This window comes from Tenrec ecaudatus, chromosome 4 (assembly GCF_050624435.1).
Source record: "Tenrec ecaudatus isolate mTenEca1 chromosome 4, mTenEca1.hap1, whole genome shotgun sequence".
NCBI classification, from domain to species: Eukaryota; Metazoa; Chordata; class Mammalia; order Afrosoricida; family Tenrecidae; genus Tenrec; species Tenrec ecaudatus.
Window position 1 is genome coordinate 91,016,063 of NC_134533.1, and position 25,313 is coordinate 91,041,375.

General features: G+C 45.5%; 1 protein-coding gene across 1 annotated transcript; it reads left to right on the plus strand.

Moving 5' to 3' along the window:
* Positions 1–622: 622 nt before the first annotated feature.
* On the plus strand, positions 623–24,276 carry MED17 (mediator complex subunit 17). The gene is made up of 12 exons (XM_075546462.1): positions 623–1,006; positions 5,770–5,936; positions 7,597–7,807; positions 9,983–10,119; positions 10,226–10,310; positions 10,675–10,827; positions 12,759–12,889; positions 15,823–16,007; positions 16,382–16,519; positions 20,682–20,799; positions 21,025–21,184; positions 22,011–24,276. Exons 1-12 carry the CDS (start codon positions 757–759, stop codon positions 22,220–22,222), a joined length of 1,947 nt encoding a protein of 648 aa, XP_075402577.1. The 5' UTR covers positions 623–756; the 3' UTR covers positions 22,223–24,276.
* The last annotated feature ends 1,037 nt before the right edge of the window (positions 24,277–25,313 follow it).

The following is a 25,313-nucleotide window of genomic DNA, read 5'->3' on the forward strand; positions in this document are numbered from 1 at the left end:
GCTACATCCGTGGCTAATGATCAGGAAGAATTCAATGGAAGCATCATCTGTATGGGGGCTCTGCAAATGGATTTTGGGCTGTCAGTGAGCCATACCCTACTGCAAACTGGGGTGCTCGGACGGTAATCTCTGTAATGGAATGCCTCATCTTTCTTCCAGGGTGCAGCTGGTCGTTTCAGACCGCCAACCATGCGGTTAGCAGCCCCAAACTTATCCATTACGCTCCCAGGGCTCCTTCTCAAATCGTGGAGAGTTACACAAACGTGTGCAACTCCGGGGTCACAGGTATCTATTTGTCTTAAAGAAATGAAAACTTACACACGCAAACGAAAACGTGTCCAGGAGTGGTCATAGCCTCAGCCCCCCATTAACACTGCGTTGTTGTCAGATATTAAGCACCACTTAAAAAATTACAAAGTACTTAAAATCACAGAAGAACGCTGCGAGCACCCACGCCAGCTGCTGAAGACGCCCACACGTCCCACGCGGAAGTCCTCCCAGCCGAACAACAGCGCCCCCCTGCGGCGTGGGCGCGGCGCGTCCCGCGCATGCCCCGTCCGGCCGCTGAGCCGCGGGCCCCGCCCCGCAGTGCATGCTGGGAAGGCCCAGCCCGCCTCTTTGTTTCCGGCGGGAGGGTGGCGCCCGCTTCTACTCGCACGCCCGCGGCTTCCTGTTCGCGGGCTCGCGGCGGAGGCGTTTCTGCCCGCCCCTCCGTCTTCGCCCCGCGCGGGGGTCCTCGCGCCGCGCGCCGCCACCATGTCCGGGGTTCGCGCGGTGCGGATCAGCATCGAGTCGGCCTGCGAGAAGCAGGTCCAGGAGGTGGGCCTGGATGGCACCGAGACCTACCTGCAGCCGCTGTCCATGTCGCAGAACCTGGCGCGCCTCGCCCAGCGCATCGACTTCAGCCAGGGCTCGGGCTCCGAGGAGGAGGAGGCGGCGGGCGCCGAGGGCGACGCGCCGGACTGGGCGGGCGCCGGGGCGAGCGCCGACCAGGACGACGAGGAAGGTAGGACCCTGGGCGGGACGGCACTTCACCCACGGCGGCAGTACCGCGCCGGCCCGCCCGAAGCTGCTGTGGGCGGGGTGCTCGGACAGGACACCCGCGGGGAATCCGTGTGCGCCCCTCATCGGCGGCTTCGGCAGACAGTCTAGGACACTACGCGGGACTTCTTCCCTAAAAACAAAACACCAGTGTCACAAATGTGCAGTTGTTTTGGCTTCACAAAAAGCTTCTACTGCCGTAAAGTTTCACAGGCTTGAAAAGCCACAGGGGCAAGTTTTACTCTGTCCTTTAGGGTCGCTGAAAGTCAGAATTGACTCAATGACAGTGAGTTAATTTTAATTTAAAAATTTATTTTTATAATTCTAGAAGAAAAAGTACAGGAACCTATAGGTGAGGGGGAGGAATTCAGCACTCTACTGGGGTCAAGGTATTCAGTGAGATACTGATTATTGCAGTAAACATTGCAGTCAGTATACCACAGATTCATATTCTGCCAAACATTTAACAGAGAACTATAAACAGTCAAAAGCAGAACTAAGCTTTACCCTAGAGCTAATCATTGCATACCTTTGGACAGAGACCAGTGTGGAAGTTACTTAAACTCTGTAAACACCACAGATGCTAATTACTACTTGATCTTTAGTTCCAACAATCCAAAAAGCATGTTCTAAGATTAATTCTTTTCACATACATGACAACTTGTATATTTGTAAATACAGGCACCATATAAGAGGTTCAGGTTTAATGACGTCTATATTAAAAAATATTTTATTGTTTTTTTTAACTTAAAAAAATCATTTTATTGGGGGCTCATACAGCCCTTAGCACAATCCATTCTCATTTTTTAATTCCATCATATCAAGAAGAGTTGTACTGTTATCACTGCATTCTGTTCTAGAACATAGTCTTCCTTGTACTCATTGTTGTTCACGTAATTTTTTATTTGTGGCAAAAATAAAGCAAAACATTCAGTTATGTAACTTTTACATGTATAATTCAGTGCTATTAATTATAGTCCACATGTTGTACAGCCATTATTGATATCCATTTCCATATTATTCCACCACCTTAGACATAAACTCAATGCCCCCTAAACAACCACTTTTTCTCCTTCACCCATGGTAACCATTAGTCAAGCTTGGTTTTTTTTTAAAGTAGTTTTTACAATATAATATTCATATATCACACTTCCATGGTTAAATTGTTTTTAAAAAGAGTTGTATATACATCATCACAGGCAGTTCTAGTGCTCCCTTCTCCCTCCCCCATTCATTGTTGCTCCCTGAATCCCCTCCCATTCCCCCTCCCCAACCCCTCAATCCCCCCTCCACATCCCCAATAAACCATTGCATTAGTTTTTGCCTCGATGCTTTCACTCCTGTGCTTTACAAACTGGGAAACCCAACAGAAACAATAAGAAACCAAAACAACATGGCAAGAAGGAAATAATAATAATACATAGCATAATAAAGACAAGACTGCCATCAATATTTAAAAGGACAGAGAAGAATTTTCTGTCCTGGAACAGGACTGCAATCTAGAGCAAATTCAGTTTGGGCTACAGAGGGAGATCACCTGACCAAGTATCATATTGTACCATGGTTTGATCCGACATAATCAAGTTTCAATAATCTCTGCCTGTTAGCTGTTCAGTCCCTCGCCTGTGACTAGAGGTTAAATCTGACTAGATAGTCTACAGATAGATTTGGCTCCCACTCTCTTCTGTAGCCTTCTTATTGTCATCTTTGGACCACACAGGCTGCTGTGCTTCCCTCTGACTTAGTTGACACCTCTCTTAGCTGGATGCTTTGAACTCAAACTTTGAAGACCCCAGACACTATTCCAGTTGATAGCCGGGCACCATCTGCTTTCTTCACGACACTTTTAGGTAGCACTCTTACCTTCAGTGATCATGTCTTGTAGGCGAGTATTGAACAGGGCCTGTTGTAAGAACTAGTTGTTATTGGATTGGGGCCAGAGTTAAATGGGAGCCTAGAATTTTAATTGCTTGTCCATGGATTATGCATGAGTCTGGTTTACTTTGACAGTCACATTTTGACAAAAACAAAACCCCACTCAAAAACAAAAGGTAAAAAACTCCAAAGAAACAAAAAAGACAAACATTGTCAATCTTCGCCTGGGGTATAAAGTGATTGCAGTAATAACATCACTAATTTATGGCATACAATTCAAGATATTGTTGCTATGAGGATTTAAGCAAGTATAGTCCAACAGGACAGGGCAGTTTTGATCTGTTGTACATGGGGTCACTATGAGCGGGAACTGTACCTGGCAACAAAATACTGGTTCTTTTTGGTTTATTTGTTTTAAGACACTTTTTCATGCATAAAATGAGCAGAAGTTTAAAAGGTGTTGCTATCCAGCATTAAGAATGTGAATTGGCTGAGTTTTTCAGAGGCAGTCTGGCAGTTTAGTCCTATCATAAAGTTTAAAATGTCCATGTCAGTTGATCCACACATGTTACAGCTAAGAATTTAAGCTACATTTTATAAAAGTGTGCATGCACAGAGACATGTCAATATGTTTACTGTAGAATTGATGGAAGCAAGTTACACTGTCTTTGCACAGGACGGGTTAAACTTTACATGCCAGCTCCAGGATTCCATGTTATTGTTGGTTGCCTTGACCCCATTTCCTGGGCACTCTTGCAGGGCCTCCTGGCTGGGGCAGTCTGACACAGCATTACCCCAGAGTGAAGTGGACGGACCTGTACTCATGAGAATGTGTCTCTCTTCCCCTCCCAAAACCCTACTGTGCTGAGTCGTTGCTGATAGCAACCACTAGGCCCCCAGGGGTCCTGGAAGGGTCTCTGGGACATACTACTCGTGGGAGGGGGACGCATATTATGTGATTGGGGACCCTGGAGCCTTAGTGTTGGGGCTTTCACGTTCCCTGCCCTAGACCCAGGTTCATTTCTTGCTCCCTGCACCTCATGTGGAGCTGCCGCTCCATGAAGGTTTATGTCTTGAAGTTGATCAGGTTTCAGACGAGCTTCCAGACTAAGATGGACTAGAAGGTTTTCAGTCATGAAAACCTTGGGAATCACAGCCATCTGGTTCCCATGGGTGTGGCGCAGAACTGGGCAGTGTTTTGTTCTCATGTGAGGGGTCCACATGAGTTGGGGACCTCCCTCCATGGCAGCTGACACCATGTATATAAATGCAGAGGGGACTTTCTGGAAGGCTATCCCTGACTGTTCGCAGAGGTTACTTCTCAAGAGAGGAGAGGGACAATGCAAGAACACTTTGTTCTGTTAACCTGGCATTCCATGATGCTCACTTCCCTGACAAGATTGCTGAAGACAAATGAGTACATGAGCAAATGTGGTGAAGAAAGCTGACGGTGCCCGGCTATCAAAAGATATAGCGTCTGGGGTATTAAAGGCTTGAAGATAAACAAGTGGCCATCTAGCTCAGAAGCAACAAAGCCCACATGGAAGAAGCACACCAGCCTGTGTGATCATGAGGTGCCGAAGGATCAGTTATCAGGCATCAAAGAACAAAAAATCATATCATTGTGAATATGGGGGAGTGGAGAGTGGGGACCCAAAGCCCATCTGTAGGCCACTGAACATCCCCTTAAAGAAGGGTGACAAGGAAGAGATGAGCCAGTCAGGGTGCAGTGTAGTACAGATGAAACATACAACCTTTCTCTACTTCTTAAATGCTTCCAACCCCCCACCATCACCACACACACACACACACACACACACTATCATGATCCCAAGTCTACCGTACAAATCTGGCTAGCCCAGATGTACACTGGTACAGATAGGAACCGGAAACACAAGGACTCCAGGACAGATGTCCCCTTCAGGACCAGTGCTGAGAGTGGTGATACCAGGAGGGTGGAGGGAAGGTGGGGTAGAAAGGGGGAACCTATCTCAAGGATCTACATATAACTTCCTCCCTGGGGGATGGATAACAGAAAAGTGGGTGAAGGGGGAGACGTCGGACAGTGTAAGATATGACAAAATAATTTATAAATTACCAAGTGCTCATGAGTGAGGAGCTAGTGGGGAGGGAGGGAATACACTCTGTGGAAGACAAAATAGATGAGTGGGACATATTAAAAATAAAACACTTTTACAACAGCAACAAAAAAGAGGGCAAGAATGCTTGCCTTTTCTCTGTGATTGTGAATCGTTTGAACTCTCAGCGTGTTTTACTGTCTTCCATAAAAGAAACTAATGTTATGTATGAACTGTGATAAGAATTGTATGAGCCCCTAATAAATTGTTAAAATTAAAAAAAAAGATTAAAAAACAAAAAAAGAAAATGATTAGGGCAAAGAATGTACAGATGTGTTTTATACAATTGATGTATATATATGTATGGATTGTGATAAGAGTTATATGAGCCCCTAATAAAATGTTTTTAATAAAAGAAAAAAGAAAAAAAAAGAAACTAATGTTTGAAAGAATAAGGGCTGCAAGGCTGTAAAATAATCTTAATAGTGTGAATGGTGAAATTTATAGATAATTCTTTTATTTTTCTGTGTAATTTAGAAAGCAATTTCCTGTGTCTGCTTGTAATGTTGCAGTCCTAGCTTTAACCTGTGGAAATTGAATGTCGCATTTCTCTTGCTCCTGTGGGAATGCTAACTTATCCGCCAACAAGATACAAGGAAAGGGCGAAGAGAAGGGAACAAACTCGCCTGGCTTCTTACTGGGGGCATGTTAAGCGCGGAAGGAGCTTCGCGTCGTCTCGTCCATGTGGCTAACACGAGGGTGTTTGATGTTTCAGGGCTGGTGAAGTTCCAGCCTTCCCTTTGGCCTTGGGACTCCGTGAGGAACAATCTGCGAAGCGCCCTGACGGAGATGTGCGTCCTCTATGATGTGCTCAGCATCGTGAGGGACAAAAAGTTTATGACGCTTGATCCCGTTTCCCAAGATGCACTGCCTCCAAAACAGGTATGATAACATTTGTGGGCTTGTGTCTTTTAAGTCCCAAGGCCACATTTTTAGATAGCATGCTTATTGTTCATGCTTTGCTTCTTGCAAAGTTAAGCACGGATGAAGCGTTAACGGCTGGGAAAAGCAAACCTGCTGCCATCAGGTCGACTGACTCCAGCTTATCGCGAACCCTTACTGGGGCTTTGTGGAAGCAGGCAACTCCCTCTTTCTCCCGAGCGCGCCTTGCAGTGAGCAGCCCAAAGACCCAATCCACAGTGCCACCAGGGAGAATGTCAGTACAACAACAGCTACTAGTATTTAGAGTAGCCATGTGCAGACACAGGGCTAGCAGGTTGCTACGCAACGGTTACACGACCTCAGTTTTTGCTCCATATTGCCCTACTGAGCACCTGCTATGTATGTAGCAGGCCTAGTGCTCAGCATTAGGAACAGGCATGCTACTTGTCCTTTGGAGTTGACGTACAGTACTCTTAGAGGTGTTACACGGAGGAAAATTCCTTGCTCAGCATCACACAAGGGTTAGTGAGAGTCGGGCAGGATTTGAATTCCAGTCCACGTGACTCCAAGGCCCTCAACATCATCACCACCAGATGGTCATGGAGCCCTGGTGGGGTCGTGGTTACATACCGGGTGAGATCCACATGGCCAGCAGTTTAAGACCGCCAGCAGGTTTGCGGGAGAAGGACTGGGCTTTCTACTCCATATACCTTAGAGTCTCAGAAACCCACGGGGTCACGAGTCAGCATTGACTACGGTGAGGTTGGTGCTGCCACGAAAGGGTGAGCGCATCCGCTGTGGCCTAATCTAGACAGGCAAAGCAGACGGGCCACAGTCATAAGCTCTGGTTTCTAGAGGTTGACTGGTGGTTTGCCTTTTAACGTTAGTCTTTATGAAGTAGACTGCAGAATGAATTTAAGACTTTCTATTGTCAAAAATAACAACACTACACCTATTTCTCATATACCAACTATCGTGTTTTCTGACATTTCACATTCTCAACAAGTTTGAGAAAATTCTCAGGCAGCACCTCTGATGTGTGGACCTTGAGGAGGGGTGTCTGGGCCTGTGGAGTCCTTCAAGAGCCATCTCCAATGGCAGTGCTGGAGGCCTCGGGGATGTTTGGAACGCTGGAAGACTCGAGCCACCCGCCCTGGGGAGGTCCTTCCTATTTGTGCAGATGTCTCAGTTTGGCTCACACGCGTTCAAGGGGTGCCACTGTGATGGCCCAAGGTTGTGCGCGTGCGGGCGGACTGGATGAGATCTGAAAGGACAGGGAGGGGAGAGGTGGAAAGGGGGCTGCATTGGACGGGGAGCAGGCAACACAGGACTGGCATTGTCCCCAGCTGCTGTGGGGTGAAGGGGTCTGTCACAGCACGCAAATCCCAGGACAAACTGGGACCCCTGTTGGGGAAGGCCCCAACAACTTGACTCTCACTTCTCATGGATTTGGCATAACAATGTGGTCTTTGGAGCCTGCAAAGTCAATAAGCGAGGAGGAGTGGATGGATAGATACTGTTAGATGTACTCCCCCTTCCTTCCTTTTTCTATAATTTCTGATTTTCCTCATGCGTGTTTTTGTTTTTAGTGAAAAATAAAGTATAATTTAACGGTAATGCAGAGCTCTGCTTTTGGATTGTTTTTTTCTAAAATCCCCAGACATTGCAGTTGATATCTAAAAAGAAGTCACTTGCCGGAGCAGCACAAATCCTGTTGAAGGGGGCAGAAAGATTGACGAAATCTGTTACTGAAAATCAGGAAAACAAGCTACAGAGAGATTTCAACTCTGAGCTTCTGAGATTAAGGCAACACTGGAAACTCAGAAAAGTGGGAGATAAAATTCTTGGAGATCTGAGCTACAGAAGTGCAGGTATTGATAACTCAAAAACAAAACTCTGCTTTTTGTGTAAGTACACGCAAGACAGCCTGAAATGCTGCCTGTTCTGTCGTTTCTCAGACACTCCCTTTTGACACTTGGATTTCGAAACGCTAGCCTAAGGGAGCAAAACCATCTTAATACTGTTCAGTGCCCTCGTTGTCAGCGCGTGAGGCCGCGTGCGACAGGAACTGCCTGATGGGTTTCTTCTCTGTCATCTTTTGGGGCTTGGTCTGTTTCCCACGGAGCAGTCAAAGCTTCCAGTAAGCGGCATGTACCACCGGGGCTCCTGAAGGATCTAGAGTAGATCCAGTTTGTGAACCTTTTAGCGTTTTAACAAAAAAGTTCAAGATGGAGTGAAGGGCTAACACATGCTAAGCTGTAATCGCCATTTTTATCAGAAAGGAGGCAGGGCTGGGCTTGTCAGGGAGACTGGTAACACAAGCCGCATGGGAGACTGGTAACACAAGCCGCATGAAGAACATGCTCTGAAGGGACTGTGGTGCTGACCGGACAGCTCTCCTCCAGGTGGTTGAATTGTGTGATGGAGTGCTACGGACATTGTTCACACAAACAAACAACCTGAGTCCAGCAGGAGAAACGGAGTGTTTCCATTTCCCCTTATTTTTCTATTTAGCTTACTACGAAACTGTTTTCAGATCCCAGAGGAAGGTAGGAGGGGGCCTGCCTTCTACTGCCATTCAGCCAGGGCTGCAGCTCTGGCGGGCACAATAGAGGTTTTGTTGGATTACATCAACGTTTGATGTTCTCCAATTCACCTCTTTTGATAACAATCCTTTGTTGTTGAGATACAGTGTGAGGCTTCTTAAGATGCCCGATGGAATGGATGTCTTAGAAATTGCTGGAAGAACTCTTAGCTGGGATTCAGATCCCCTGAATTCATAGACCTCTGTGCCCTTTTGCTCATCTTCACTGTACACTGAGGATAGCAGTGCCTCCTCCCAGACAGGAAGGATTAAATGAGGTGGTGGACGTGGAAAGGGCTCGATTGCGATTGAGGTGCAAAAGAGCCCCTTGCCAGAACAAGCTGCCCTTTTCTTAAAGGAAGGTGGTTAGGCCACGTGATGGAAGACGCAAAATCCTATTTCAAAATTAAATTCAAATAGGATAAAATTCTATTGTTTTTTTTTGTTTGTTGTTGTTTTTGTTTTGGGAGTCTACACATTCAGTTTAGTACTTTCGGTTTTGATACTTTAGATTTTTATATTAAAATAGAAAGGAGGGTAGATGACTGTGACTGATTTAGCAATATTTCCAGAAATGCCTTGAGGTGATCAGATGATAGCATGTAGTTGCATTTACCATAGCTTTTCTCTAAGAACACTGTAGAACAATTACTAAGTACTTAGTAATCTGATTTCTTTTTAAAAATCATTTTAGTGGGGTCTCGTACAATTCTTATCACTATCCATACATCCACCCATTATGTCAAGCGCATATGTACATTTGTTGCCATCATCATTCTCAAAACATTTGCCTTCCACTTGAGCCCTTAATATCAGCTGCTCGTTTTGCCCCTCCCTCCCCAGTTCCCTCTACCTCATGAACCCTTCATAATTCATATCAATTCTGCTTTTAATTGCATATGATCTTCAAAATATTTTCTTTTGATAAAACAGCGATTATATTTAACCACTGATTGCTCCCAGAACCCAGTAGCCAGAACCACCTGCTAAGCTACACAAAACACAAATCTAGGCACTGATTTAGGAAGTGTGTGTGTATTTTCCTTTTGTGATCCTCTTGCTGAATTCAAAACGCTTTAGCTGCAGCCTCTCTGCGGAAGGTAAGCTAGCAGTCAGGGATCCTATCTCCACGTCTGAGGAGGCAGAGGCGTTTCACAGTGATCCGGGTTATTAGTCTCACGCTGGAGTGAGACGCTCGGAGGGGTTGAAGAATCGGTTTCAGGATGATGTCATTAGACCAAGGAGTGCTTTCTGTTTGTTTGATCTACAGTATTAACCTTCCCCATTTCCTTTTTTCCCTTCGCTATCACCCCACTCCATCTCTGCCAACTTCTTCACACACACACACACACACACACACACGATAGTTCAGAAATGTCATGAAATATTTGTATATACTTAAAATATGGGTTAAATAAATGTGTTCAGTGTTTTGTTTTGTTTTTCCGTTATTGGCCCATAGGATCTCTCTTCCCTCATCATGGTACATTTGAAGTTATAAAGAATACTGATATTGATATGGATAAGAAAATACCAGAAGATTACTGTCCCCTTGATGTCCAAATCCCGAGTGATTTAGAAGGGTCTGCGTATATTAAGGTATCTGTCAAAGTGGGTTTTTTTTTGTTTTTAAATAATCTCATTAACCGACCAGAAGCTAATTTACCTAAACTGTTTGTTCCTTCACGTTTGTGTTGTCACACAGGTTTCAATCCAAAAACAGGCTCCAGACATCGGTGACCTCGGCACAGTTAACCTCTTCAAGCGCGCTTTGCCCAAGTCCAAGCCAGGTGTAGTTATATCTGTCCTCTTATTTCTCCTCTTAGGGGAACCTATTTTTGGGATCAACTGAAGATAAACAGTGATAGGAAAATAGATGTTTTTTTTTAAAATAGATGTTTGAAGTAAGAGAAATGAGAAATTTACTTTTGTAGCCTTATATGTGTTCTAAAAACTATAATTTTAAATTACATTAACAAATAGCTTTGTAATCTTTTGAGGATTAAACTGAGTGAGTTTTGTGTAAAAGAGTATACATATGCTCAGTGAAGTCTTGCCTGACCGTTTGTTTCATCTGTTCTCATCACCATATGCGCTAGTGAATGAATAACAGCCTTAGGGCATGTAGCTCAGCATCGCTGTCCTGTTTTCCAGGTTCCCCACATTGGCAGACGAAACTAGAAGCGGCGCAAAACGTCCTCTTGTGCAAAGAGATTTTTGCACAGCTATCCCGGGAAGCTGTTCAAATTAAGTCCCAGATCCCTCACATTGTGGTGAAAAATCAGATCATCTCCCAGCCCTTCCCAAGTAAGGCCAACCCCGAGAGAGTTCAAAATGGGACTTTGTAGCCTAAGCAATCGGACTAAGTCGGGGAACAATAAGAGCACAGAGGTAGCCGGTAACAATGTGCAATTCAAACTGCACTGCTCGTGGAGGGAGGGTGGGGTGAGCAGGGGGAACCAGTAACAAGGATCTACATGTGACCTCCTCCCTGGGGGACGGACAGCAGAAAAGTGGGTGAAGGGGGACGTCAGACAGTGTAAGATATGACAAAATAATAATTTATAGATGATCAAGGGCTCATGAGGGAGGGGGAGCAGGGAGGGAGGGGGAAAATGAGCTGATACCAGGGCCTCAAGCAGAAAGCAAATATTTTGAGAATGATGATGGCAACAAATGGACTCACTCACTCTCTCACTCACTGACTCATTCTCTTACTGACTCACTAACTCACTCACTCACTGACTCACTCTCACTGACTCATTCTCTTACTGACACACTAACTCACTCTCTCTCACTGACTCACACTCACTCTCACTAACTCACTCTCACTAACTCTTACACTCTCACTCACTCTCACTCACTCTCACTAACTCACTCAGTAACTCACTCTCACTCACTCTAACTCAACTCTCTCACTAACTCTCACTAACTCACTCTCACTAACTCACTCACTCACTCTCACTGTCACTAACTCACTCTCTCACTAACTCACTCTCTCACTAACTCACTCTCTAACTCACTCTCTCACTAACTTACTCTCTCACTCACTCTCACACTAACTCACCCACTATCTGGTTCACTCTCTCACTAACTCACTCTCACTAACTTACCCACTATCTCACTCACTCTCCCACTCATTCTCACTCACTCATTAACTCACTCTCACTCTCTCACTAACTCACTCACACTCTCACTCACTCTCACTATCTCACTCTCACTCTCTCACTAACTCACGCTCACTGATTTACCAACTCACTCCCTCTCTCTCACTCACTAACTCACTAAAAAAAATGTACAAATGTGCATGATACAATGGATGTGTGTCTGGGTTGTGGTAAGAGTCGTACCAAGCCCCCAATAAAATGATTAAAAAGAAAAAAGAAGTATCAATGGTTAAAAAGTAAACTCGAATGGGAATTAAACAAACAACACCACCACCTGCGCTGCTCATTCTGTTCTGTGGCCCGTCGCGTGGCTCCTGGGTCTTGGAGCAGCACGTGCTAGACACTGACGTCCATGGGCTCGGGCTCTGCGCTCGCCTTGCTGTGTGGCTGCTGGTGCCTCTCGTGGGAGGTTTGCAGGGTGTTGACTTACTGTCTAAAGGAGATCTCAGAAACAAAAGGCTTCGTTGTTTAAATGCCATTCTTGGTATAAACAGCATTTTAAAATATTTTATAAAGTAGTTAGACTTATCTTGGAGCCCAGTTTGAAGTGAACATTTTTAATGTAAGTTCTGAGGGCTCTGTTTAGGTCTTCAATTGCCTGGGTTCCAGAAGTGAAAAGGTCCATCGTGAGTTTCAGGGGATTAGGAAAGGGATCTGTCAGAGTCAGTAAAACCAAGTACTGAGTCTGTGTTTTCATTTTAAAAGCTGGAAGAAACAAGGTAGTGTACAGGTTTTGTCCAGCTGCCTAGAGCCTCAGGTCAAGATAAATAGCCACATTGTAGGTCAACAGACTCTAAATGGTTAAAATATTTGGTAGTTTCTTTTCCTTGCATTTTTCATTACCTCCTTATTTTATAAAATAAGTATCATAATTCCTATTTTGGTAGTTTCTTATACTCATGAATAATCTCATTGTGGTGATATTAATCACAAGACCTCTTCAAACCAAGAATGTAACTTTTGATAATGGATTGTGTTTATACTTCATGAAGATAAATAATTTGGCCCTTTCCATAGTGCATCTTATTTTCATTTATCACCCCCTCCCTTTTTTTTTTTTTTTTTAAATAGGCTTGCAGTTGTCTATTTCTTTGTGCCATTCCTCAAATGACAAGAAATCTCAGAAATTTGCTCCTGAGAAGCAAAGTCAGGAGGACCACCTGTATGTTCTGGAACATAATCTGCATCTCCTGATGAGAGAGGTAATGCACTGAATGTGTGTCTTTGCGTGGTCGTGGTGTGCGTGTCCAGGGCAGGCTTTCTTACGCAGCACCAGTGCTCACTGACCCGCTGCAGTGAGAGGCGCTTGCTTTGTGCTGGGGCATGCAGAGGCCATCTGACTTTAGTCCCTGTGCCTAGTGCTGGACATCCGCAAGTAGTCTAAACATGTGAGAAGTACACGTTGACGGGTGCAAGCTCTGACTGGGGGAGTCAGGGAGAGTGTCTGGCCAGTGCCAGGGAACTAGACAGTGGAGCCGTGCAACTTCAGGACGCAATGTGCCTTTGGGCTATTAGAACTGTACTTCCCGAATGCTGGTGACTGCTTAAGTTCATGTCAAAAGAACTCCTGCGAAAGTTAATAGACATTTCCCAGCTTCCTTGTCCTCAGCCCAGCTTTTAGTTCAGTTGCTTGTGACGATGTTGGTATTGTTGAAAAGCTGCTCAGTTGCTCTGATTGTCAAAACAACTCATCTCTGGGGGATTATGCAGTGACTCCCTACTGAGGCAGGCATAGGCTCTGTTGATTAGACAGACTGGTGTTGATTCCGTTTTATATTTTGCAGCTCTTAAAAAGCAGAGCTTGCAAGGGACATTTCTCTACAAATTCATGGCTGAATAGATGAGCACTCATCCATTTGCCAGGACTACCCTTGGATGAGACTCAAACCCATTATCCTCGGATTTCAGAAACGTGAGCCCTATGTGGGTTGAAAAGGATGTAGTATTTCCAGAGGTGAATACTGGACATTAAAATTACTGTTCTTTCAGGCAGCTCTATCCTACCCTGTAGGACTGCTCCGAGTCGGCACTGACTTGATGGCAGTGCAAGTGATCTCTTGGGGCATGATTGACAATGGCCTCTAACATACAGTGACTGCGATGTCTCTAAGGTGCACCAGAGATAAGTGTAACTCATAGGTGTGTGAATGTATACTGGGCTTGCACTTAACGCTAGCCCTAATCTAGGAACAATTTTTTTTATGACATGGCCCTGACTGGTGCTCACCTGCATGAAGAGATTGCTGAAAATATGAGTGTTAGAGCAAAGTGTGATGAAGAAACTAGATGGTGTCTGGCTACAGGCTTATTTTCAAACAAGCAGCCTTCAAAGTGAGGTGGCAGTTAACTCCACACAGAAGTGCACCAGCCCCTGTGATCCATGGATTGTAAATAATACCATCTGAAGGAGGGAACGGCTTCAGAGCTTAAAATTTGAACACCTGGTTTTCAGAAGACTGGGTGACAGTGGAAGCCCAAAATCCATTGGCAGGGTCCACACATGGATTAAGCCTCTGTTGATTCTCCTCCAATCATGGTTGAGGGATGTAAGTGAATGGTCTTGTTTTCAGACAGAGCATTGTAAAGTAGATGATGATAGATGCAGTTAGGTCAAAGTGTAATATTTTATTGATCTTCCTTTTGGCCCATTATATAATTGTTCCAATTTAAAAAGGAAAGGGGCGATACATGTGGATGAACCCGCGTGGGCCAGGGATGTGGCTAGCTTCGCTATCGTGCAGAGTGCATGGGGGTTAGGGCGCAGCTCGGTTGCAATTTAGCACCCTGTCACGAGGCAGACAAGCAAAAGACACTCCATTTTTGTTAGCTGCTCAGTAACTTGCCCGTTCCTCCCTCCCATCTCAGAGAGTTGACTGCTAGTTGACCTGCCCGCTCTCCCTCCCCTGATGGGAAAGTCTGCTGGTGATTCATTTTAGAATGTACTCCCATGTGCCCAGGTGCTGGACACTACGATTAGTTCAGACTATTGTTCATTCTGTCATTTGTTCTGATTCAAGATTGCTCCCTTTGATGTAATCTGAATGTGTAGTTAATCTTGTCATGTTAGCCAGGATGTGACAATGTGATCTTGTTATGGTAACCAGGATGTTATCATCAATTTTGGTATTGTTTGTCTTATGATAAGGAATGTACCTTGTAATGCATGTTTACTCTTCTTTTTTTATTCTTTAATTTAATAAACTTTATTCTTGTCAGGGGAAGAAGGAAGGAGAGAAGCCACCAACTCCACTCCTCCTAATGAATTAAACAGCACATGGCCAGTTCCCGGGCTCCAGGCAAACCTTGGGCACTTGAGCCAGTCCCGCTGTTTCCGTGCAGCCCAGGCTGCTTCCCCTTCACAGAAGGGACTTTTCCGTACTGCTGCCTGCCGGGGTCATGGCCACGGGCCATGCTCAGTGGGATTAGCTGCAGGGAGAGGAGGGAGCCAGATGCTCTTCCCACAGCCCGGGGCAAACAACGGTCTGGAAAGGCTATGGCTGCCTCTCCTGCCCCAGTGCACTCTGGAGGAAAGCACCCCTCCCCCGGGAACCCGAGTGCCCAACAGAGCTCTAAACAGACCCCAAGCGTGTTTAGAGAGCTAAACAGACCCCAAGCGTGCTTGAAGCCTAAATAGGTGTTAAATGAGTTTTTCGGCCTTAAAGGTGGACTGAGAAGTTCACTCAGGGCTGCTCTGAAGGGAAACGTCTTTAGTTTCTCGGTAGCCCAGCTAGCTGAATAAAGACTCTTCTCAACTTGAAGACATTATGGTGGCTGTCATTTAGTTGAACCCGCAACATCATTTGATCTCCCTTACAATCCATGAACTTTTTAATTTCTTCTGCTTTTTCTACTTTTTAATTTCTTCTGCTTCCTTTTCAATTGAATTTTACTTTGTTTTAAATATCTTTATGAAATCAGGCTAGGTAATGTGTAGAGAAACGACAACTGAATGAACGGTTCCTTGAGGCCATGGCAGGAGAATTGGGGGCAACGGCGAGCAAAGAACAATGAGTACAAGAATGCAGAAGCTGTTCTAAAAGGGATTGAACTGTTGAATCGTATGCTATGTAAATTATCGTGATACTGTTGAAAACTAAAATTAAATTCTTAAGTGAGGGGGTATTTTTGGTTACAGTTTCATAAACAGACCCTGAGTTCCATCATGATGCCTCATCCCGCAAGTGCCCCTTTCGGCCACAAGAGAATGAGACTTTCCGGGCCTCAGGCTTTTGATAAGAATGAAATCAGCTCGTTACAGTCAAGCGAAGGGCTTCTGGAAAAGATCATTAAACAAGCAAAGCATATTTTTCTGAGGAGCAGGTATGAATGAATACAGTGACTATTTTGTCGTTGAAATTGCCTGCCTTACTATTTGACAGGCTTTATTTTCTGGATTTTCTGCCCTCTTTTTTTGTAAGACAGGAGTCTTGCAAATTTCTGAATGACCATAAACTTCATTACCCGTGTAATAAATGAGGGATTCGGAAATGACTACCTTTGGAACTAATATTAATCTCAAGAGTAACAGTTTATAGATTAGCAGAGAGCCAAACCTTTCCAACGGCTCCTTTCTCTTAGTTATAAATCTACTTACCTAACACCCTGCCTGTTCAAATGGTCGTATTTTTTTCAATCTTATGAAATTGATAAATGCTTTAAGTTATGATTTGATTTTGTTCTCGATTTCTGTAAAGAACTGCTGCAACCATTGACAGCTTAGCAAGCCGCATCGAGGACCCTCAGATACAGGCACATTGGTCGAATATCAACGACGTCTGTGAATCCAGCGTGAAAGTTCTGATCACGTCACAAGGCTATGAACAGATATGCAAGTAAGCCTCACAATAAACCGTGCGTGCTTAATGTGTAAACTCGCTTTGCTCCGTTTGGATGGTTGCTGAGTGTATGAAGCTTTTTGGCTTTAATTTACTAGGTGGCATCACATTCTAAAAAATGTGATCCACAGTAGAGCACTTGCTTCGGGAGTCTGTCTGCTCCCGCAAAGACTGGGAGTCTCAGAAAGCCAAAGGGGCATGTCTGCTCTGTCCAGTAGGGCCACTGGGAGTCAGAATCGGCTCAGGGCAGTCTTGTTGAGGCAGTTTTGAGGTGAGTAGTATTTGTAAGAATGTAAAAATCTTCTGTTGAGGTAATGTCACTTATTTGAGCTGCAGTGATGGACCCCAGGCTTGAGCAGGAAGTGTCTAACTTCAGGAGACGCGGGTGTTCCTTTGGATTTTTCTTGCCTGTGGGTGGTCTAGGGTGTTAACATAGAGCCTGACCTTTTGATGCTGTGTCAGAGCAGCTCCAAGTTTGTGCTGTTCCCTGGCCGGGGGTTGACCAAGCCACTTGCCGGGTTTGTGATTCTGCTCTAGATCTGCCTCAGACCTGTCTGTGAAGGGGGAGAGATCTCAGCTGGTAGCAACCCTGTGTACACCAGTGCCCGCTCCTGTCCCTCACTTGCAGTTGTGCTTGTTGAGCCCATTCATTCCATCTTGTCAAGAGCCTCCGTCTTTCTCGCTGCCCCCCTACTGTGTCAAACCTGATGTCCTTCTTTAGGGACTGGTCTCTCCTGACATGTCCGAAGTACATGAGCAAAGTCCAGCCATTCCTACCTCCAAGAGCTAGACTTTTGGTTGTACTTAAAAAAAATCATTTTATTGGAGGCTCGTACAACTCTTATTACAATCCATACATACATCCATTGTGTCACACACATTTGTACATTTGTCATCATCATTCTCAAAACACTTGCTTTCTACTTGACCCCTTGATATCAGCTCCTCATTTTCCCCCTCCCTCCCCGCTCTCCTCCCTCATGAACCCTTGATAATTTATAAATGATCGTTATTTTGTCATATCTTACACTGTCCGACGTCTCCCTTCACCCACTTTTCTGTTGTCCGTCCCCCAGGGAGGAGGTTATATGTAGATCCCTGTAATTGGTTCCCCCTTTCCATCCCACCCTCCCGGTATCTCCACTCTCACCACTGGTCCTGAAGGGATCATCTGCCCTGGAGTCCCCTGTGTTTCCAGTTCCTGTTTGTACCAGTGTACATCCTTTGGCATCTCATGTTCACGCAGGCTGGTGTGCTTCTCCTTCCATGTGGGCTTTGTTGCTTCTGAGCTAGATGGCCACTTGTTTACCTTCAAGTCTTTAAGACCCCAGACGCTTTATCTTTTGATAGCCGGGCACCATCAGCTTTCTTCACCACATTTGCTTATGCACACATTTGTCTTCAGCAATTGTGTTGGGAAGGTGAGCATCATGGAATGCCAGTTTAATAGAACAAAGTAATCTTGCATTGAGGGAGTACTTGAGTGGAGGCCCAAAGTCCATCAACTATTAGTTGTACTTCTTCCAAGACATTTATTTATTCCTTTGGCAGTCTGTGGTACTTTGTTTTCTTTGCCAGCGTCATAATTAAAATGTATCGATTTTTCTTTGGTCTTCATAAATTAGTATCTAGGAAGGGGTATTTATGGCCTCTGTTTGAGCCTCTTTGAAATTGAACAGCTGGTACAATGTACTTGGGTCCCATATCCAAGTCAGTGGGAGTGAGTCACAAGCCCAAGTTCACCAGGCCCGGTGAATACCTGGTGTATTTTTTTTTTTTCATATTAAACTTGTTTTATTCGGGTTTGATTTTGACAAATGCGTTGGGGAGAGGGCCCAAAGGAGAAGATGGAGCCCGTGGGAGCAGGGCCCTCCCAGATGCCTGAGGAGGGGCAGGTCCCCTCCTTTCTCCTCTTCTTCCCTCCCCCATCTAAAGGGGGCTTAGGGGAGAGATAGGCAGGGGAGGGGCTGGTCCCTAGTCTGAGGAATACCTGGTGTATTTTAAGCACCATTTGCCATCTTTATAGCAGACTCACCTAGCCAGGCACCGTCAGAGGCCTTTTCAGCAGGGTTTCGTTTGCCCCCTTTCAGGGAGGCTCGCAGAGTAAGCCGTCGTTACCACCACCCAGGTCTGCCTTAGTGTTCCATTGCGTTTGAGGGAGCATCAACAAATTGGCGGGGGAACGCCACTGTTTTCCATTGCACTTGTCCAGTAACATTGTAAAGCACCCTCATATAGCAAAACTTCCGTCAGTTTCCTTTTGGCTTGGGTACCAGGAAAGTAGTTGTGAACAGGCACAAATACAGTAGGAGTCCCAGGTCAAAGGATTAAAATAATTAAAATTGTGATAGACATGCCGAGTGCACTCTTCAAAGCCATTGCACCAGTACGCTCCGGTCCACGATGATGAATATCAGATCCCTCATACTGAATTATTGTTTAAACATTTTATTGGGGGCTCGTACAACTCTTATCACAATCCATACATGCATCCATCGTGTCCAGCACATTTGTACATTTGTTGCCATCATTCTCAAAACGCTTGCTTTCTACTTGAGCCCTTGATATCAACTCATTTTCCCCCTCCCTCCCTCATGAACCCTTGATAATTTATACATTATTATTATTTTGTCATATCTTACACTGTCTGACATCTCCCTTCACCCATTCTTTTCTTCACCCACTTTTGTCCGTCCCCAGGGGAAGAGCTTATATGTAGATTCTTGTGATCAGTTCCCCCTTTCTACTCCACTCTCCCTCCACCCTCCCAGTATTGCCATTCTCACCACTGGTCCTATTTCCAGTTCCTATCTGTACCAATGTATGTCCTCTGGGATAGCTGGATTTGTAAGGTAGAATTGGGATTATGATAGTACGGGGGAGGAAGCATTTAAGAAACAGAGGAAAGTTGTATGTTTCATTGTTGCTACACTGCACCCTGACTGGCTCATCTCCTCCCCGTGACCCTTCTGTAAGGAGGTGTCCAGTTGCCTACAGATGGGCTTTGGGTCTCCACTCCGCACTCCCGCTCATTCTCAATGATACGATTTTTTGTTCTTTGATACCTGATCCCATCACAACTCATGATCACACAAGCTGGTGTGCCTTTTCCATATGGGCTTTGTTGCTTCTGAGCAAAATGGACATACTTGATTTTTTAAAACGAATAATTTGAAAAAGTCTGGTAGACTGTTAACTATTTATGTAAATCATTTTATTGGAGGCTTGGACAATGCTTTTCACAGTCCATCCATCCAACCATCTATTATGTCAAGCATACTTAACTTATTTTAAGCCCTCAGAAATTGTGTTTTTAGGAATGAAATTTTTAATGAATCAATTTTATTTTTATGTAGACAGCTGAATGTTCTGTTACATAGTATGTTCTATAAAGCATGTTAGGATGAAATAACCATAACATGTAGAAAGACAAGGGATGGTACTTCCCACATTTTCCGGCTTATTTCATTTGGAAGATGCTTGGTTTCCTGTACAAGACCTGCGCGTGCTGCTTGTGAGGCATTCCTGAGCTATTTGATGAGTGCCTCTGCTTGGCCTAAGCCAGGTGACTGGTCAAGTACATCCTGCCTGAGAACCAGACACACCTGACGAGGCTCTCTCTGCTGCTGTGAGTGGGCAACTCCTAAAACTGACAGCCGTCTTGTGGGGTCCCTGGGAATCAGGTTATGGAGCTTTCTTAAGCAGGGCCTGGCCTGCTAGCACAGTTGGCCTCAACCTGTGGGTCACGACCCCTGTGGAGTTCGAACGACCCTTTCACTGGGGCCGCCCGATTCATAACAGTAGCAGCATTACAGTTAGGACGTAGCGACAAAAACAGTTTTATGGTTGGGGGTCACCACAACATGAGGGACAGTATGAAAGGGTCGCAGCATGAGGCAGGCTGAGAAGCCCTGCGGGAGAAGGACCCCTGGGGAAGGAGAGCAGCGCTAGTCCGCCCAGCCGCGACAAGCCTTCCTTGCAGCCTGTAGTGCAGTGTTCATGAGCATGTGTAGTTGCCTCTTAAGATGATATAGGCTCAGGGGTGTTACTAAAACAACCCTTTATGGTGTTTTTTAACCTTTGCTGTGGAAAGCTGATGTGTATGGCATTGTGCCAAGTTATTGAATGTTTCTAATGTTTTATATTTGTGTTTCTCCAGGTCTATTCAGCTGCAGTTGAATATCGGAGTGGAGCAGATCCGAGTTGTGCACCGCGATGGGAGAGTGATTACACTCTCTCATCAGGAGCAGGAGCTGCAGGATTTCCTTCTGTCTCAGGTAATAGTTGTAGACCCAGCTATTGGTTCTGAGCTCCTTCCTCTCCATAGCCATGTCGCTTCTGCAGTTCCCTAGCCCCTCCTCTCGATACTCACCTGAGGAGGCTTTCCGAACTTGGGGAGGGCTCCTGTGTAGGCCGTGACCACCTCTGTGATTGCTGTGCCAAGTGACTTCAAAGTAACTAGGCATGCTGATCATCCACCAAGTGCACCCTTTCCTTCACAGATGTCCCAGCACCAGGTGCATGCGGTGCAGCAGCTGGCCAAGGTTATGGGGTGGCAAGTACTAAGCTTCAGCAACCACGTGGGACTTGGCCCCATCGAGAGCATCGGCAACGCCTCCGCCATCACAGTAGCCTCCCCGAGCGGCGACTACGCCATCTCAGGTACTGTCTGCCTGTTCACCAGAGAGGGGACCTCGGGGGCTGGTGCTCACCTTTAGCTGACAGGGGTACATGTAGCCCGAGGAACTTCTCTGCAGTGCTCTTCACGCCAAACCTCTTCAGATCCTAGCTATGACTCAGAGCAAGAGCCTATTACTTCTCTTTGTAGTAGTTCTAAGAAGTTCTTTGCTTAGCAGCCTGCTTTCCTAGGCGATAACTGAAAACTGTCGTCAGTATTGTTCAACGGTTTGCAGTTTCAAGCCTTTCATTGATTTAATCAAATGTCTGCGCAGACATCAGAAGAACGATGGTGAAGGGACGGAGCGCAAGGAGAGAGGAGTTTGTCAGCAGCCTGGCAACCCTGGGGTGAACGTCTACTCTGTCCTGCGGACAGCAGTGGGATGAGCCACACTCTTCCTTAGACACTTGCAGATACAGTGCATATTTTAAATTTATACAAGGAGGCTTCAAACAGTTGGTGAGAACTCCATTAATTGCCAATTCCATTTTTTCCACGAACTTTTTTGAAGCCCCTAGTATTTAGAGTGCTTCTGGCTTTAGTCTTAACTTCTTTACCTGCCCTAAATACTTGAAAACTACTTAGAGAAACGTTCAGGATCCAGTGTTTGCTGGACATTTGGCATCGATAAGTCAACACGCGCTCACCTAACATAATTGGAAGCAGTTTTACTCAAGAAGGCAGATGGGGTGGGGGGGTGGTGGTCATTGACACCAGAAGGCAGGCCAGGTCTGGTATCACTAGACACATTCGGGAGTGACTTTACCGGGTTGGAAAATGATTATGTTGATGTTCTGGTTTTGCCCCCAGTTCGTAATGGCCCTGAGAGTGGCAGCAAGATCCTGGTTCAGTTTCCCCGTAACCAGTGTAAAGACCTCCCCAAAAGTGATGTTTTACAAGACAGCAAGTGGAACCACCTCCGAGGCCCGTTCAGAGAAGTCCAGTGGAATAAGATGGAAGGCCGGAACTTCGTGTACAAGATGGAGCTGCTCATGTCCGCCTTGAGCCCCTGCCTGCTGTGAGCTGTGTGGGGGACTGACTCGAGATGTGGGCAGCATCGACCAGAAGCACAAGGAAGAGAAGTCTTCCTGAGGACTTGTTTTTTAAAAGTAGCACATATTTATGTACCATTTTGAGACTTCCACTTTATAAGTGGCAAGGGCTTTGAGATGCGGGAATTTATGTACAGTTCTAGTGTATGCGGGTGTGTGTAAAATACATGTTTGTGTGGAGGAATGCAGTTAGCTTGAAAATTTTACTGACTTGTGCTTTTTAAAATACTTGCTCTTTGATATCAAAGTGGTTAAAAAAATCAAGTATTTTCTGAACTCAAACTCTTACCTACTCAAAGGAATTGTGTCTCTGACTGACTTGGCCTCATTTAGCTCCGCATGAAAAGGACCGCTAAAGAACACTTCAGCGTCCCTACAGGAACGGAAGCCCTTTCTCTGCACTGGAACCAGGTGTGTGTTCCAGGGTGTGAGTGTGGTCCTGGGTGAAGAATGAGCAGTCTCTGCCTGCGCCGGCCTTGGCTATGCATGCCCGGGACCAGCGCACACAGGTCCTCAGAGCTCCCCTCGGAAGCCAGGCTGCAGCAGTAGACAGTTGTGTCTGTTGGACTTTCTCACCCGCCTCCCTTTTTGACTTGTTATCCCACCTGAAAGACCCCGCTCTGCCCGAGTCCCTCAGGGTCTGCTCCTGTGTCGTCTCCACGCAGTGCCAGAGTGCTGCTTCCAGGAAGGTCTCGACATCCTGTCTTACTCCGAGAGCTCTCTGCTGTAGCAATGTGAACATGATGAAGCCGTTACCATTACCAAGTATTCCGCCTGCACTTGGGGAAATAGTGCCCTGAGGCATGTCCCTTACTGAGGGGGAGCTCGAGTCCCATGGCCTGTGGGCCCCACTGAACGTCTCTCTCAGATGGCTGCCTCTTTGTGCGTAAGACTGGATTTTTAAAACAGATACTCTGGCTCAATAAATTACAACTAATAATTTGGGAAATAATTTCTCTCTTTAAAAGAAAAATAGTTTATCAACAATGAAATACCTCCTACTTGTTGAACTGTGCTTGCCCCTTTTGATCAAGGTGATGCATCTTTCTTTGTGAAAGTGAGAAGAATTGGCGCGCTCTCATAATTATTTAAAAATCTTAGTGCTTCAGGAATCACGATAGCTTACGAGATCTGTCTTGGCTAGTTTACTGTGCTGCTCCATACGGTTCTATTGTCTCAGATGCGCACACAGCAGGGAAATACATCCCAGCGTTCTTGAGAAACGAGGCTGAACAGCGTATCAGCGAGGACCGGTCCTGCCCAAGGACATTCTGCGTGGACAGATGGAAGGCCTGCGAGAGGGAGGAAGCCCCTCAGCGAGATGTGGTTTCTTGTGGTCACCACAGTGATCCATCCTTTAGGAGGCCCCTGTGTGGGCCTGACTATGGCAGTGGGAGTTTGGTACGGTGTGGCGCGTCACTTTGCTCCGGCGATCTACCAGCGGGCGGTGGGCGTTTGAGGAGGAGCATCTGAAGAGGAGGGACCCAGCGTTCCCTGCCGTGTGTGCTGTCACTCAGCTGTTTGATTTTGTTGGCGAATGGGCAGGCCTCAGGTGCCTGTGACTGAGCTGTTCTCCACACGACCAGCCTGGTAACAGACTAGGAACGATCCAGGGGCCATTTCCTCCGCAGGCCCGGCAGGTTGGGGAATAGTTGAGTGGGAAGCATTCTGAGGGATGGTTGTGGGCTTGCACACAGTGCTGTAGTGGGTGTGTTGTACGAGGGGACTTACATTCGTGGGAAAGTTCCGTTGGCCTTCTTAATTCCGTATTTTCTACTTTTGGAAGATCCCTTGTATTACAGTAGTCCTATTCCGTTGTAACACTAGCCAGAATGGATTCGATGAAATGACGATTTTGTTCAGTGAAATCTCTTGCCCTGTTTCCCCCTTTTTACTGAGATGTTTTTATCATAAAAACAGAATGAATGTTGGTCCTGGTCCCTCAGTGGTTCATTTTTCATGCATTCCATGTATTAACCCTTTGGTGAGATAGGTGGGTAGCTAATGGTAACAGTCTAGTGTATCAAGGAGAAGTCTTAGTTAATAAATGCTTCTTAGTTATGTTTAGAAAATTCTAATGACAAGTGTCTACATAAAGAAAGGTTCGTACAAGTTCTTTCTTCCCCACTTTTAGCCCCTAAAGGTTAGGGAAAGTTCTTTCATTCCCACTCTTGATCCCTAATGGTTCAATTTGGCTGTATCTCCCCAAACTTGCCCTTGCATCTATGAATATATCTGTATACATACACTGTAAATATGTGAACTTGCGCTTCAGGCCCATGGGCTACTGCTGGTATTACCCTGCAGCGTGCTTGTTTTCTCTTAGTTAGCATATCTAGGGAATTATTTGTATGGCTACCTATTCCTACACTGAGTTTTCCTAAAGTGATCGCACAGTACAGTCCCATCGTACAGATATGTTATAAATCTATGTTTTATCTTGAGTGCTACAGGCACCGATAAGAAGCGTGGGCGAACTTTGTAGTAGACTAGCTTTTCCAACCAACACGGCGAACTTTGTAGTAGACTAGCTTTTCCAACCAACACGGAGGAAGACAGGCTCTCCACTTCCGTAGAGCTGCAGTCTCAGGGACCCACGGGCAGTTTTGTGCCCAGGAATGTTGCTGGGAAGTCGGATTCACTCAATGGTAGTGAGTTTGAATTGAAAGTTCAATTAAGATAGCTTGTTGTTAAGAAACTAATGTATTCAACTCTTGTGATGAGTCTCTTCCTCCTTTAAGAATTCTAATTTTGGCAGCTCAAGCTCTTCTGTAAAGCTTACCACGCAGGGACTTGAGAAAGAGAACCTGCTGATTAACAACGAATGAAGGGTTCACAGGTGTGTCTGATCTGGCCAGGTGTACAAGCTTTGGCACACAGACCAGCAGTTGTCAAGCACTTTTGGTGTTTCTAGTTTCTTAGGACCTAATGCTTTGAGAAGAATTTTCCCCATTGAACAAAATGTATTTATTAAATAATTCAGTTCCTTGTTTGCAAATCATCAACCATAGATCAGTGCCAATTTAAATTCTTGATCAATGAGACAACCAGGAGCACTGCA

Excerpts from the sequence above, each read along its gene's own strand:
- MED17 (XM_075546462.1), top strand. The coding sequence starts at position 757 with ATGTCCGGGGTTCGCGCGGTGCGGATCAGCATCGAGTCGGCCTGCGAG. Across the intron at positions 5,937-7,596 it reads ATGCACTGCCTCCAAAACAG|ACATTGCAGTTGATATCTAA; the intron begins GTATGATAACAT and ends TAAAATCCCCAG. Across the intron at positions 10,828-12,758 it reads CATCTCCCAGCCCTTCCCAA|GCTTGCAGTTGTCTATTTCT; the intron begins GTAAGGCCAACC and ends TTTTTTAAATAG.